Source organism: Polistes dominula, unplaced genomic scaffold (assembly GCF_049000335.1).
Source record: "Polistes dominula isolate Pdom_NZ unplaced genomic scaffold, Pdom_raw_medaka contig_37, whole genome shotgun sequence".
In the NCBI taxonomy this organism is placed as follows: domain Eukaryota; kingdom Metazoa; phylum Arthropoda; class Insecta; order Hymenoptera; family Vespidae; genus Polistes; species Polistes dominula.
This window is the reverse complement of record NW_028301169.1, coordinates 3,204,028-3,219,749: the sequence shown is the minus strand read 5'-3', so window position 1 is coordinate 3,219,749 and position 15,722 is coordinate 3,204,028. Positions and strand designations below refer to the sequence as shown.

The window sequence follows — 15,722 nt, the reverse complement described above, 5'->3', positions numbered from 1 at the left end:
ATATCATTTATCTTATTACCTTTATATATTTTTTTATTCTAATATGTGAAACTATATATAAAATTATTTATATATACATACATATACATAAAAATCTATTAATATTATTAATGCATATAATATATATTTATATGAGAAAAAGATAAAAAAGATGGCGTTTGAGAATAGTTTAAAGTGGTGGGAGAAAAAGTTAACCAATTAGCATTCAGTATTTGGGCGTATGTGTAGCACGATTGCTATCTTTACTGCTACTTTAGAATTGTCATTGATGTTAGTGCCATGTTATTCTATGATTTTTCGTACCTATAACCTAACTTATCAGTAACTATTACAATAGCTATCTTTTAGATTTATCTTTAGTACTTTGAATAAATCTTATTTATATTTCAAGAGTTACGTATAATTAGATAATATTGCTATATAATAATTCGTAGATGATTTATAAGATAATTAGTAAATTAATAATAACCTTTATTATTGCTAAAACAAAGAATTAAAATATGCTTTTAAATAAAGACAACAAATAGATATCGATGGTAGTTTTTGTAATAAAAATATCGCAGTTTTTAATTTAATAATATTTTAATTGTTAAATATATTGTTATTAGCAATTTTAAGTAAAGCTTTTAATGAAATACAAAAATTATATTTTTAGATTAAAAATTTATGTCATATGTTCATTCATGTTAAATACTTCTGTAAATTTGGTTTAGATGAATTGACATTCTAAAATAATTATTTATTATTATTTAATTGATAAACTCATGTATCTTACATATTGTAATAACATTTACATACAATTTAATAATTTTTATTATATAATCAAGTAATCATAAAAACCTAATAGTTAATGAATATAAAATCTATAAAGATTTTGTAATAAATTGTGAGAAATAATTAATTGTTTTAATTTGTTATAGTTTATTGCTTATTGAAAATAAATAAAAATGGCTAGTACATCTAGTGACCAAACTACAATCGCTCAAAAAACTTGGGAGATGTCAAATAATGTTGAAACAATTAGTACTGTCGATGAAATCTACAGATATGACAGAAAAGAACAACAAGACATATTGGCAGCTAAGCCATGGGACAAAGAGTAAGTCTAATATAAATATATTATCATTTTTATAAATTTAGATTACACATTATTCTTTAGAAATGTATAATGAGTAAAAAGTTAGACAGGTAACCCCCCTATAACACGGTAGATAGGTTCCTAGAAAATGCCCTGTTCTGTGAAACTGTGTTGTATGAGACCCAGAGGTTTTCAGGCCATGGAACTGAAAAGAAATACTTTTAACAACACTGTATTTTTAAAACGGCAAGCCTCACCGCGGCTGTAGAAGTACAGTGTTGTACAAAGGTTTTTTTTTTTAAGGAAACCGTGTTGTAGGAGGACTACATGTATTTAATTGTTCTAATACATTGAATTTTTGCCAATATAGTCCCCATTTCTTCAAAGACATTAAAATCTCAGCATTAGCATTGTTAAAAATGGTAATGCATGCACGTTCTGGTGGAACATTAGAGGTAATGGGTCTTCTACTTGGAAAAGTAGCAGCGAATACAATGATTGTTATGGATTCTTTTGCATTACCCGTTGAAGGAACAGAAACAAGAGTTAATGCTCAAGCTCAAGCATATGAATATATGACTGCGTATATAGAAGCTGCAAAACAGGTGAAATCAATAGAATATTTTTTTCATCGTTTAGATTAGACTGTAATATTTTGTTTGACATGTTAAAATATCTTCTTAGGTTGGCAGACAAGAGAATGCTATTGGTTGGTATCATAGTCATCCAGGGTATGGATGCTGGTTATCAGGTATCGATGTCTCTACTCAAATGCTTAATCAAAATTTTCAAGAACCATTTGTTGCTATTGTAATTGATCCTGTGCGAACTATCTCTGCTGGTAAAGTTTGTTTAGGAGCATTCAGAACTTATCCAAAGGTATGTAATACAATTTATATAAAATTATAAACTATAATGTATTATATATTATGATTATTCTTTATCTATAGGGATATAAACCAGCTAACGAGGAACCATCAGAATATCAAACAATACCTCTAAATAAAATTGAAGATTTCGGGGTACATTGTAAACAATATTATTCTTTAGAAGTATCATATTTTAAATCGTTATTAGATAAGCGTTTGTTGGACTCCTTATGGAATAAGTATTGGGTGAATACTCTTAGCTCTTCTAGTTTATTGACTAATGCGGATTATACTACAGGACAAATATTTGATTTGTCTGATAAATTGGAGCAATCGGAAGTTGCGCTTGGAAGAGGATTTGTTTTAGGTGGAACAGATCCACACGATCGTAGTACCGTGGAAAAACTTATTAAAGCAACACGCGACAGTTCGAAAACTACTATTGAAGTTATACACGGTTTAATGGCTCAAGTTATTAAAGACAAATTATTTAATCAAGTTGGAACTAATATGACAGATTCTCATTGAACACTGACGATTATATTAATTTTTAATAAGTTAATTTAATTATGAAAAATAATGTATTTGTAATAAAAATGTGTTATATAATGAATAGTTGTAAGATACACCATTCTTGTCTTTCTAGTATCATTTTTTATATCTCTTTATAAAACAAATATGTAATATATAGAAAGTATAAAGGAAATGTTATTATTCTTTTTTAGATAATTTTTCTATTTAGATAATTTTCAAAACAAACGTACAAGACGTATATTTTAAAGACTTAATGGAATAAAAATACATTTTATTTTCACACCTTGATTTGCTAGAAAGTATATATACAGCATCTTTATCATTACTCAATATCTTCACAATTGATTCATATATATATATATATACATATATTAGAATATATGTATATATATATATATATATTTATTTATTTATATTTATATTTATATATTTATATTCATATTTATATTTATTTATAATCATATTTATAAAACTAATATAGCATAGAGAACAAGTAGGCAGAGCACACCCCACTGAAGGGCTGATACTGTGTCACAGACTTTAGGACAAGGCCACTCAGAAACACACCCACCTGTTCTGCTTTCGCACTCCAAACATTCATATCGCACAACATATAAAGGGACGGAGCTAAAATGCGCGTACAATTATACTAATAACATATCTAACAATATTTCATAATGTTAATGAAAATCTGGCATGATCAAAAAAGCCTAATTCTACTAAAAATCAACTAAGGATGTGCTAAATTTTTGTGTTAACCATATATATTAAGCCTATTAAACTTACAAAACTATAAATTGTAACATACTAATATTAGATTTAATTTAATAAAATTAAGTACATTATTCTTCTGTTAGTTTACATTGTATAAAAGACTGAAAAATAATCTTTCCAACGTACGAAATTATTTTTGTCTGTCACACTGCCATTTTCCTAAGTATGTATTATACATTTTTATAGACCTCTTGCACATTTTATTTTTATAGCAAGCATAGTTTTATACAGATAAAAAAATAAAAATTAGACCCCTTTTAAAATTACTTGAATAGATTAATTTTCTTCACACGTTCTTTGAAGACATCGATAAATAACCAGTTTTGTTAAAATTACAAATTTCTAAAACTTTACACAATTTGAATAAATTAGATAAGGAATGTAATGTTTGTTTTGTGCAAAAGTATAAACAGATTTTTCATCATTTTTTCAGTTGTCATCTAATTTCGTGACATATTGACAAACGAATTCTTAAATTACATTATAATTTTAAAAAGCAAACTTAAAATGAATTATACTTAACAAATTTTAATAGTGCGATCTAATTTTTCTATCATACACGAGGAGCATGATTAATTTTGAATTATATTTTGAAAAGTTATATTACATATTTAAAACATATAAAAAGCTTCTTATATACCGTCATCAATTCCTCACATTCTACTAATCACTGTTTAAGTATTAATTACAGTTTTTTTTTGTGTAATAATAAATCCAATTTTTGATATAACTTTATTAGTTTAATTGTCAATGATTAAGAATTTTTTCAAGTTCTTGTAAATTATGATAGTATTATTTTAATAAAACTTATTCCCTTCTCCTCCTGATACAGAGTAATGAAATATTTGCAATCAAAATCAATTTGATATAACATCCAGAATTCAGCCCTCTAATGTTACTATATATTTTTAATACATTTCTGAATTTGTATAAACACTGCACCCTTGACGTTATTATAGCAAATGAGGGATATTATAATGCACATATTCAACAACGTGTATGTAAATAATCGCAACGAAAGTTTTTTGTTTTAAATAAAATAATCAAAAAATTAATACTATATAATATAATCCTAGTAATTGTATTATTTTTATATTTTGTAAGAATTCCATTTTGTATCTCATCTGTATAAGAACCTTCATCACTTCTATATGACTGCACCTATCTATTATTTACAAGGCAATCGAATTTTTTCTCATTTGTTACAAATATAGTAGAAAAGATCAATTATTACAGCAAGGATTAATTGTTCATTATATAATAACAGGACAACAACACTTTTAAGAACAATCATAATTCATCCATACTATTAAAGAGATAGATTGGAGAGATTCTATTATGTTTATCCAATATTTTAATATATGGAAATTAAATGAAGAGACAATAATATCATTAATTTGACAAATTAACGGAGTAGTGTTGTATCCAATATTATTTTCCTACCTTATAATGTCCTGGTAGAGAAAATATTTACAATGATATATTTATTATTATAATTACTTCTTTTTTTTTCCTTTTTTTTTCTTTATAGACATGCACCATAATATGAATGATATTTTACATTATTTTTCATCATGTTTACCGCTTTATTCATTTAATTACCAATTATGCTTGACGTTTTTTTGTAAAATGTCGAAATTAATATTGTTATCACCTGCTCAAACAAGCATTATTTTTTTTTCTTTTCTTTTTTTTCTTTTTACTTTGATTATTATCTACAAGTATATGATGCATGCATATCAACAATAGAACAGAAACAAATATGTTTGAACAAAAACAATATGTTATCTCGATTCAAAACAACTTTCTACCAGTGATATACTTTAAAATACTTAATGAAAAGAAAACTTTAGAATATTACATACAATTTCGAACAATATCTAATAATGTGTAATATACATAAGTAATCTGTACATAAGTAAAATAATTATGATATTGCTTAGTATTGAACACAGGTTTGTGCCTGTGAGCAGGTGGGGATGTCCTTTTTCAATAAGAAATACTAATATCGATATGCACATGCCATAAAATAAACACTATTCGCACTACACGTGCTGATGATGTTTATCAATCATTCAATGAATAAAAAAACAAAAATGTTTGGTACATTTTTTTTGTCAACACATATTTTCACTTTATCTCAAAAAGAAAGTGAGGTTGTATATGGTCTATAATCAGACTTAATTAGTTATTAGGCAGGCATATGTACAATTGTTTTTTGTATTGTAGAATGTCACTGTGATACCAATGAAGGAAAATTATTTACTTCTGTTTGTTCTAAAATTGGCCCTGCTGATCCAGTATAAGAAATTCGTAGTCTCATTCTTAGTGGTACCTAATTACACAAAATAAGTTTTAACAAAATTATTGTCAAATATATATATATATATATAACTAATGGATATAATTTTATAGAAAATAGCCTATTTTATAGATACTTTAATAAGCACATTTAATAATTTTGAAAAAATTAATGTATATTTTTATTTATGGAATAGGCAATTTAATACGGTTTTAGGCAGTTTAAATGTTCATGAAATAACTGGTATTTGTAAATATAAAAAAGTGCAACTCACGTTATTGATATTTGTAACTCTTATCACTTGAGTCACTTCACCTGATGGAGGAATAACTGTACTTGATGGTGGCAGCATTTGTAATTGGAATGTCTAAAACGTGTAGAATATTTGTTCATTAGTTATTATACACATATGTATATGAATAAAAATATATGTATATTAAATTGTATACCCTAGGAACTGCAGCTTGAAATAAAAATTCACTTAATGCACTATTCGTAGAATTATGTGCCGTCATATTTATAATTAATAAATCTGTAATATCTGGCGGTCTCTCCATTTTAAAAGTTATTTTAAGTCCAGATTTATCCAAAACAATCATGCTTGGAATTTCTATAATTATAAATTAAAAATTTAATTTAAATAATCATTAACATTATAATCATGGATAATAGTATTTCTTTGTATAATACAAATACAAACCAATTGGAATTGAAGAATTATTAAGTAGGCCATCTACCAAAAAGTTTGTTGTACTCGTAGGATTAAACATTTGTGTTGTTGATTGTGATTGTTGAGGAAGTACTAATGGTGGTGCTCCTGTATTCATATCCAAACTACCAAGTAAATCTAAAAGATCGTTGTTATTTATACTTGTTGTGGGGGGAGGTGGATTTTTAGTTGTTACTGTTGACATTGTCATTCCAACATCGGTACTTCCAAGCAAATCCAAAAGTGCACTCTGTCAAAGATAAATAAATACATTTTTACCAACCATCAATTAACACATTTTATTTATATTTATATAGTATTAATTTGATACATACTGAATCAGACGAGGTAACAGATGTTTCTAATACTGTTGATTTTTCATCTTCTTGTTCCGGTTCACCATTCACCATACCAATAATACCATTTGCTTGTGGTCTTGCAGTCTCCATTGGAGGCATTCTTTCAAGTAAAGCAGGTCGTAAATGATCGTATTTTCTAAATAATTGTGAAAATTCAATGCCCCGTTGTTGTAATTCAATATGCAAATTACTACCAAACGTGTCTATAATTTGTCGAATTTTTCTGTAAAATAACAAAATAAAATATATAACTTAAGGTATATAAATACTTTTAAAATTTATCTGAATTATATAAATAGAATAAAAACTTTATCATTTTTTCAAATGGAATGATGGTACTTACTCATTTCCTTTTTGAAATCTTGTACTTAATTTTGTAAGGGATAACAAAGTATATTGTTTTGTAACAACTGTGTTTTGTGGACTCCATAATAATCTTTGATAAACATCAATAACTTCATCTTCTGTTAACTAAAATATAGAAAAATCAATCAGTATGAGACAATTTTGAATGTATCAAATATACAGATGATATCCAACTAACATTTATTGGTGCATCTGCATCTTCCAATGGTGGACCGTACAGTAAAAGATCACCATACTCTCCGATACACCACGTTGCTACTTGAGCCAATGGTTGTTTATCAGATGTATCCTTTTCTAATGCACGCCATAGTGCACTAACTGCATAGCCTTGTTGCGATTGGGTTTCTGAGATTAATTGAATTGTGCAAGCTACTACGTCATCTCGTACATAATTGCCAGCCTGATAAATAAGGATAAGATTAATAACTATTCAATTACGTTATTTTCTATAATCTATAAATAAAGTCATTATTATTACAGTGTACGCACAGCAACAAGGACTTTAAATAATGTTTCCAGATGCCAACGTTTATTCGGTGCAAATCTTTCTGCAGACATTACTATGTTGCTACTGCATTGAGCTTTAAATTCAGGATCTGCTCGTTCTAAAAAGAGTAGTAATTCTTTCATCATATTTCTAATATTACTTGAATTAACAAGTGCAAAACTTAGTTCCATTGCTCTCCTTCGTATTGATACATCTGGATCTTTTAAACACTCCTGTAATAAAAAAAAAAGAAAAAAGGAAATACGTGAGAAAAAATATTACCAAAAAAAAAAGATTGTTTCTTCTTTTTTTAATTTTATCAATCGTTTAAAGATCTTACCAATATTGTTGAACGATGCCTCTGAACTGCACTCGTATCCACATAAACTGTTTTCAATAATGTATTTAACGCAACGTAACGAATATTTTTGTCATTATTTAATAAAAATCGCCCTAGGATATTAACTGCCAATACTCTAAGTCCACTTTCGGATTTAATATCCATTATTGAAAGAACAGTTTCGTATAATATTGTATTACCAACATTTTTACTTGTTTCTGTATTTGTAGCAACTTGTGCAAGAATATCATTCATTGCCTCAGATGCATCTACGTCGTTACGTCCCAAAATTCTAAGAAGACGTAAAATCTTCACTTGCAAAAATGGATCAGATACTCCGGCTACGTCATGCTCAGGAGAATATCCAGCTAGTACTAAATTTTTCAGAATTCTTACTAGATTTGGCACAATCTGAAATAATAGTATAATTATTTAAACATCAAAACTTATTCTTAATAAAACAAAACAATAAAGCATATTAAAGAAAAGATGTAAGTAGAAGAATATAGTAGAGATACTTGTTTGTAATTGTTAATGCTTATAAAGAATAAAATAGAACAATAATAAATATAGTATAATATTATATATAAAGGAAATTATTTTAACAGTAATTTTATAACATGCTCTTATTGATACGTAAAGACATATGGATACATAAATCCTTATGTTTAACTTCCAACCAGAATACTGAAATAAATTCTTAAACTAAATATCACATTTTTGATACTGAAAGAGATTGTACATCCAGAATGATACAGCTATAATTTTTCTGCACCACCTTAACCAGCTAAAGATTAAATGTATATTTAGAAAGCAGATAACAAAATACATGTGTACCTAAAGCTTCATTCAGAAAATAATGAAGAACAAATATTTGGAATAATAATGAAACATATTTAGATTTGTTGACTATAGATAGATTTACAATTATTAATAGTATAATTGCAAGCAGCATAACAGAGAACCTTAACCATTTAATTCATAATTGTAATCCCATGTAAAGTAAAAGAAAAGAATGAAGTCTATGTATGAAGCATAACATGCAAATATACATTAAACACTTATATGGCTTTTACCTCTCGATGGCCGCATTCCTGAAGAAAATAAAACCATATTTATATTATGAGATTATAATATACAAAAGCAATTTGGAAAATTTCATTCATACATATATATATAAAATAACAAAAGAATAAAGTTTATTATTTTTAAATATAATGAAGTTATTGATATAATTTTTGTTATCATGAGACTGCATTCTTTTCCATTTTTAAAGCATTTTCATTAAAAAATTGTATGTGAATTTTACTCACAACATTTATTAATGGTTGATATATAAAAAAATATTTAATTTTCTAAAGTGTATCTAAACAATTGACTTATTGTTACTTCTTTGTTCATTTATACTACATTATATTTCTATGTGCTATCTAAAATATATTTGTATTTAGAAAGATAAACATACCTTCTTGAAATGATTCAATGTATCAATGCTATTCTCACACATTTCAGTAATAAGAGTAACACCAGTTATTAACACTCCATGGTTTTTTTCTGTAATTAAACTTCGAGTAGCGGGTAAGAACATCTCCATTAATTCTGGTACACGTCTAATAATTCTAAAAGCGCATAACGCAGCTTTTTTTCTAATATATGCGTTCGGTGATTTCATCAGTCTTTCAACTTCAGAAGCAAGGTCCCTTGCCATTTCTGGCGATGCAATAGCACCCAAGGTACAAAGGGCCAGACCAATTACAAATTGTGTAGGACTATTTAAGTCGCTATATGTTGAAAAATTAATAGTTAGTAACATTTATTATCATTTTAAATATAATTATAATATGTCTTATTTCAGTTTGAAAATTCTCACGTTTTTAAACAATTTGTTATTAATAAATGAACATCTTGTCGTTCATCTAATAGTAACATTGCTCCCAAATAGCCTATACGTTTATCTGTAAACCTGGATGATGCAATAAGTTTCAAACATTCTAATTGTCCAAAATGTGCTGGATATCTAAAAAGTATAATTGGTAATGTTACTGAAATTATAAATAATTACTACAAGGAAAAAGTTATGAAACAAATGTTTATTACTGACCCAAGCATGTGAATGTACAAAAGTTTAGCGATGTTACGGCATCTCCAAACACTGTCCTCTTCTCTAAATGTTGAACGAATATAAGCACATTCCTTGTTTACTACTGTCCTTTCTTCTGCCGCTGTCCGAGCTGCTCTTATTTGTCTGATCAAGTCTCTCAATCTTGTTGGTGCCGGCATTCTAACTGTTGAGACTTTTAAATTACAGATGTGACATCAGTGCATTGTGTTAGCAGCTCTATGATGAGTTAAAGTGCAATGATGATAGTCATTCTCATGAGATACCACAATGAATAAGCATATATTGCATATAAAAAGCATTTATAATATATTAAATATATATAAAAAAGAATGTATACCCATAAGGATAAGAAAACAATATAAGGTACTCTATGTTATGCATATATATGTATATCTAAATCATAAAATTATAAATGTAAAAAATATATACAAACATAATAAAAAAAAATAATTTAAAAAATCATATATTTTCATTTGCAAAGCAATTATAGCTTATTAAAAAATGTATGACTTAAAAAAGCTTGCTCTTATAAGCAAAATATAAAGTTAATACTTGAAATAGAATGCATATACTTAGGCATTGTAAATATAAACATAATACTTACCTCTTTCTACTGCCTCATTGAAAGCTTGTTTTATGGAAGCCATGTTAAAGGCTGGGTTAAACCTGAAAGAATACACACTCAACCTACTATATGCACACAAATGTTACTGTCCACTTTCTGTTTATGCAATGACACTTGTACTCATATATTTAATTTCAAGAACAAGCCCATCTCTTAATGTCTTTTAAAAACAACTTTCGATATTTATAATGAATCAAGTATAACAAAAGACATTGCCAATTATATATATTAAATTATAAAGCAAAATACTTAATAATCTCTTAAAAGTATCTATCATTTATCATTTATCAAAAATTTAGGAATAGAACGTTACCCATGTTCTGAGGCATTCATGGTTTCACAGGCTGGTTTTGAAATTTAATCGATAGACGTCACTAGTAAAAATGAATTGGTGATGATTAGGGAACACGTTGCTCTCCTCCTATTAGACACACGATAGTTATATTACGGATCATGACAACCATTAAATATTTTTAATTAAAAAGAAATATTAATAAATATAAAATCACAAGCACAACCAAAATCAAACTGCCTAACAGCAACCCATTCAAATTATAAGATAAACATGAATGATATAAAAAGAAACCATTAGTTTACGCATACAAAACATCGTCAAATCATTACCGTTAAAACTCTCGCAATCATATACATATAATCCATTCATTTAAAACTATAATGTGATAACAATTTGAAATCATATACGACTAAAATTATAATATATATAGAAGTTATACAATAAGCAGCGCACAGAAAATCTATCAATAAAGAATCAACATTTCTTTCCATTAACATCTTTCCATGTGACATTGTGATTTAGTCACATGATACAAAAAAATAATACATGAAACAAACTTGTTTAATTATTAAAATAGACAATTTATAAGATCCTAATTTAAAAATATTTTTTAAATCTTAAAAGATCAAAATGATCATCTTCAAACGGACTTCATAACACTGTCACATTGTAAAAAGATACATAAGTAAATAGATAAGAAGAAAAAAAGTCGATTTTAAAATCCAACATTACATAGTAGAATTTAAAGTGACAAGTGTATCGTAAACAAAAGATAAACTGGTTTAATGTATAAGCAAACGAGAAGAAAAATAATCTATTAAAATAAAGAATGAAACGCGTTACTCGTTGGAATCTACCGTGAGTCCTTGAACGTTATTCGATCGCAATTTCACGTGTCTATTGACCACGAAAGCATGCTCGACGCAAAACTTGGCAGCATATTGCAAAACGTGTGCTTAGAAACCGGTTACATAAAAAGCCTACTCTTCGCGTTTATTAAGGGCTGCATCGAAGGTAAAGGGTTAACTTGCTCAAACTCTCTTTCTTACTCTTTCTTTATGTGTAGTTATCTATCCATCCAAGCTCTCTCTTTCTCTCTCGCACACACACAACAGACACATCACACACATACACACAGAAAAAATCTTTCTTGTCCCCCCCACCCCTTAAAAGAAACTGTCATAAACGATACCCGATCGACGTTGAACTGTGGAAAGAAGTTCTCTCACGGGGACGATCGAGAATCGTACAATAACGAAATGACACAATGCCGCGCGTCCTCGAATTTTCTATCGTGTCGGCCACTTTTCTTGACACGCAGCAAACTCCGTATATGAGAAAACGGCGAGAGAAATGCCTCGCCTCCCAGGTAGGGTATCACGAATCGGGCGCCCTCGCATATACTTCGCACACAGTGCGCCGCGCCTGATTTTCTTTCTCTTTCTTTCTTTCTTTCTTTCTTCCTTTCTTTCTCTCTCTCTCTCTCTCTCTCTTTCTTTCTTTTTCTTTCTATGCTACTTCTACCTCTATCTTGCTTCCTCACTCTCTTTCTTTATTTCTCTTTCTCTCTCTCTCTCTCTCTATCTTTTTTTCTCTTACTTGTAATCACCACCGTACACGATTATTCTCACTTAACAGTTATATCGTAAATTCTAACACAAAGTTTCCTTTACGATAAACAAATCTCTTTAATTTAGTTTATAATACAGGTCCGTAAATAATCGTTCATAATCGTAATTACATGAACGTCTCTACAAGCGAGCAGCCTGTAGAGCACACGACGAAAAATCGTCCGCACTACGCGCGCTCTATCGTATGAGGAGAATCAAAATGGCGGATCACTTGTCATCTATATACCATACCACATACGTTCATCTCTCCCCTTTTAATATAGACTCTATATTTGTCTCTTTTGATTGCGTGTCAAACGCAACGTCATCTGACAATATTCGTTGACGTTATTTTTACAGACAATTGTCTTAAATCAACGATACTGTTATCTCAATTACTTTACTCTTCTTTTCTATTATTCTTTTCTATTATTATTTTCTTTTTTTTACGTGTGTTAATTTTTTAAATTATCACTTTTAAATCTTCATCATAATTGTTTTGTCTTACTTACACGTGTAACCCATATTATACGATTACTATGTGGATACAACAGCATGATTCGAAAATAATCAATCCGTCAAAAATTGATATATTTTAATGTCTATACTCGGTTGATTCATTCTTTTTCGTGATAAGATAATTAGCTTTTATAATTATCTTATTTTTCATGTATCGAACAGAATTTTCAAATAATTTATTATCGATTGTATTTTGCGATTGTATAAGTGTCATTGCACAATCGTACGTGGATATACATTATTTATATATTTGTTCTTTTTTTTTTTAAATATTTTATACAAACGTGTATTTTATTTAAAGAAGAGATAACTATACTACGATTGTGTAATTTAATCGATAATTATTCACATAATTGTATTAACATTAAATATATATTTTCTTAATGAAAAATTAATTATAATGCTTTTTGAATGTCAATTACTTTTTATTAAAATTTCATTAAACCTTAATGTGAATGTGTAATAAAATGTAATATTATTTTTTACATTTTTACATTTGTTTATTTAACCGTATATATATTTATACTTCTTAAACATACATAAATATTTTTTATTAGAATATATTATATTAAATTTTGTTTGGAATTGAATGTATAATAAAATATAATATTTTTTTAATAATACTTTTTATATTTTTAAGTATTTTTATTTAACTGTGTATACTTAGGTATACATATATATATAAAATTTAGAACGCAATATATATAACGTGAATTTTTTAAGAATCAAATTTATGTAGATCAATAGCACGATAATATAAACAAACGTACCTTCGATTGAATTCAGGAGGTAAAACACTCCAGTCTTCGGTCTCGTAATAAGGCCACATGATAAAAGTAAAAAATACAAACTTTTCTAATTGATGAGACACTAAAATATTACTTATATATCATACAAGGTACAGCTGCACAACCACTTTTGAACACTTTTATCGCCATTATAATACAACACCGAGAGAAGTGTTGGCATTATCTCTTATCTCCATTATTATCTCTATATCAGTAACAACCATGTTAGTCATTTGGATATTCTTTAGAAATGACTATTAATTTCATTATATTATTAGTTATGAATGAATTGGAATTAATTAAACAAAGTTGATAAGTATTTTTTTATTGATTAAGACATTGTTATTGTAGTTAAAAGATTAATCTATATTTTTAAAAAGACTGTATTTTATTTATATAAACATAACATATATATGGAACAAAAATTTCTATAATATTGTCAACGATATATAGTTAATAATTAAACAGGAATGTTTTAATTATGATAAACAACTGTCGTCTTGATTTCGGGGAGGTCGAACATCACTATTTCTTTTTACACAGTCCACAAGCCAATGAATTCCTTCGTCTACGCCATCACTTTATCATTAAATTTTTTAATTATTTTATATTATTAAGATTATGAATAGAAAGAATTTATGAATTTTATTATTTTTTATACAATTCTATAGGTAATATATTTTTCATAGAAAATAAAAGATAACAAAATAATGTAGAAAAACAAAAAAATCTAATAGAAAATAACTTGAGCATACCCATTAATAGCTGATACAGGCATTACCATACAATCTCTTCGTCCAATTAGGTGTGCATTTTGATTAAATATCGGTTTGACTTCTCTAACCCCCATGCAGTCTGGAATATCCTGTTTATTGGCTAAAACTAAGAGGGGTACTCCTCTCAAATGTTCAGATGATATTACCCTATCTATAATGTCAAATAATAACGCAATCATTCCCATAAAAAATTTTAGCACGATAATAAAAAAATATTATTCTACTATAATAATATATATGATATATCTGTAAGATATTATATACATCAAAAAATTACCAAATGTTTCTTTAGAATCCGGTATCCTATCACGGTCTGATGAATCAACGATATAAATGACTGCATGGGATTCAGCATAATACTGTGTAATTAAATAACCATGCTATAAATAAACATTGTGTCTATAACTTACAAGATGAAATTACTGATTATATACTTTATCCCATAAGGATTGAAGTTCTTCTTGTCCTCCAAGATCCCAAAAATTAAAACGTATTCCAGCGATATCAATTTTTCCAATATTCAATCCAACAGTTGTTGTGATTTTACTTGGATTCATACCTTTATAATTTTTTGTAAATTTAGTTTTAGCCGCTTCTAAATACGTCTAAAAAATAAAAAAATAAAAAAAAATAAACATAATATATAATTTAACTAGAAGACGTAGTGACGTATAACCTTAAAAAATTTGTCGTTCTACACGCACAGTTTTTCCTGCATTGTCAAGTCCTAGTATTAATATAAAATATTCATCCTTCTGTACTAAGTACTTATACAAGCCGTGTAAAAGCGTGTACATTTCAAAATATTTGAATAAACTCACGTTTAACCTATACGTTTCATGTTGTTTATATTTGACATATATTATAGTAACTTATCGAACTTGACAATAGGATCGTTTCGATAGTTCCAAACTAATCGATTAGTGACTATACGGTAATTCTTGAAATATATGAACAACCAATCACTACGAAGATATAAGAGAAAGACGTCTTTACATATCACTAGATAATTAATAAATGATCAAAATAATAGCATAATAAGTATTTAAAAAATAACATAAATGAATCAATTTTACAAAAAAAATCCAAGAAATCAATTAATCGATTGATTAACTTTTTCACTACATTAAAAATATGAATTTTTTGGACAAATAGTAAATAGTAGTTTT

General features: G+C 27.5%; 3 protein-coding genes across 14 annotated transcripts; 1 reads left to right on the top strand and 2 right to left on the bottom strand.

Moving 5' to 3' along the window:
• The first annotated feature begins 185 nt into the window (after positions 1–185).
• CSN5 (COP9 signalosome subunit 5) lies at positions 186–2,560 on the top strand. 3 transcript variants are annotated; one of them, XM_089179229.1, is made up of 5 exons: positions 186–270; positions 921–1,099; positions 1,449–1,683; positions 1,763–1,957; positions 2,029–2,560. In XM_089179229.1, exons 2-5 carry the CDS (start codon positions 948–950, stop codon positions 2,473–2,475), a joined length of 1,029 nt encoding a protein of 342 aa, XP_089035355.1. In that variant the 5' UTR covers positions 186–270; positions 921–947; the 3' UTR covers positions 2,476–2,560. The 3 variants fall into 3 exon arrangements, with proteins under 3 accessions (XP_089035355.1, XP_015183027.1, XP_015183026.1); XM_015327541.2 differs by having other exon boundaries at positions 264–321; XM_015327540.2 differs by having other exon boundaries at positions 265–392.
• Positions 2,561–2,735: 175 nt separating this feature from the next.
• On the bottom strand, positions 2,736–13,833 carry AP-1gamma (adaptor protein complex 1, gamma subunit). Of its 10 annotated transcripts, none has more exons than XM_015327546.2 (16): positions 12,053–13,238; positions 10,879–10,986; positions 10,545–10,606; positions 9,920–10,103; positions 9,689–9,835; positions 9,284–9,599; positions 8,895–8,912; positions 7,819–8,229; positions 7,481–7,711; positions 7,170–7,391; positions 6,969–7,096; positions 6,602–6,848; positions 6,258–6,516; positions 6,007–6,167; positions 5,832–5,924; positions 2,736–5,590 (listed from the first exon to the last, which is right to left on the bottom strand). In XM_015327546.2, the coding sequence occupies exons 2-16, from the start codon at positions 10,896–10,898 to the stop codon at positions 5,489–5,491; spliced, it is 2,601 nt and encodes an 866-aa protein (XP_015183032.1). In that variant the 5' UTR covers positions 10,899–10,986; positions 12,053–13,238; the 3' UTR covers positions 2,736–5,488. The 10 variants fall into 10 exon arrangements, with proteins under 10 accessions (XP_015183032.1, XP_015183028.1, XP_015183029.1 ...); XM_015327542.2 differs by having other exon boundaries at positions 9,920–10,112; positions 12,053–13,237; XM_015327543.2 differs by having other exon boundaries at positions 9,920–10,112; positions 12,460–13,237.
• Positions 13,834–14,142: 309 nt separating this feature from the next.
• Arfrp1 (ADP-ribosylation factor related protein 1) lies at positions 14,143–15,429 on the bottom strand. The gene is made up of 5 exons (XM_015327553.2): positions 15,258–15,429; positions 14,988–15,158; positions 14,831–14,912; positions 14,533–14,704; positions 14,143–14,356 (listed from the first exon to the last, which is right to left on the bottom strand). Exons 1-5 carry the CDS (start codon positions 15,348–15,350, stop codon positions 14,257–14,259), a joined length of 618 nt encoding a protein of 205 aa, XP_015183039.1. The 5' UTR covers positions 15,351–15,429; the 3' UTR covers positions 14,143–14,256.
• Between the last annotated feature and the right edge of the window lie 293 nt (positions 15,430–15,722).

Bases quoted from the DNA above. Each gene is read 5' to 3' on its own strand.
- CSN5 (XM_089179229.1), top strand. From the start codon at position 948: ATGGCTAGTACATCTAGTGACCAAACTACAATCGCTCAAAAAACTTGG. The intron at 1,100-1,448 runs GTAAGTCTAATA...TTGCCAATATAG, and splicing joins GCTAAGCCATGGGACAAAGA to TCCCCATTTCTTCAAAGACA. The intron at 1,684-1,762 runs GTGAAATCAATA...ATATCTTCTTAG, and splicing joins ATATAGAAGCTGCAAAACAG to GTTGGCAGACAAGAGAATGC.
- AP-1gamma (XM_089179228.1), bottom strand. From the start codon at position 13,818: ATGTGGCCTTATTACGAGACCGAAGACTGGAGTGTTTTACCTCCTGAA. The intron at 6,517-6,601 runs GTATGTATCAAA...TATCTTTGACAG, and splicing joins CTGTTACCTCGTCTGATTCA to AGTGCACTTTTGGATTTGCT. The intron at 6,168-6,257 runs GTTTGTATTTGT...TTATAATTATAG, and splicing joins TAATTCTTCAATTCCAATTG to AAATTCCAAGCATGATTGTT.
- Arfrp1 (XM_015327553.2), bottom strand. From the start codon at position 15,350: ATGTACACGCTTTTACACGGCTTGTATAAGTACTTAGTACAGAAGGAT. The intron at 15,159-15,257 runs GTGCGTGTAGAA...TTTATTTTTTAG, and splicing joins TTGACAATGCAGGAAAAACT to ACGTATTTAGAAGCGGCTAA. The intron at 14,705-14,830 runs GTAATTTTTTGA...TTGACATTATAG, and splicing joins GGATTCTAAAGAAACATTTG to ATAGGGTAATATCATCTGAA.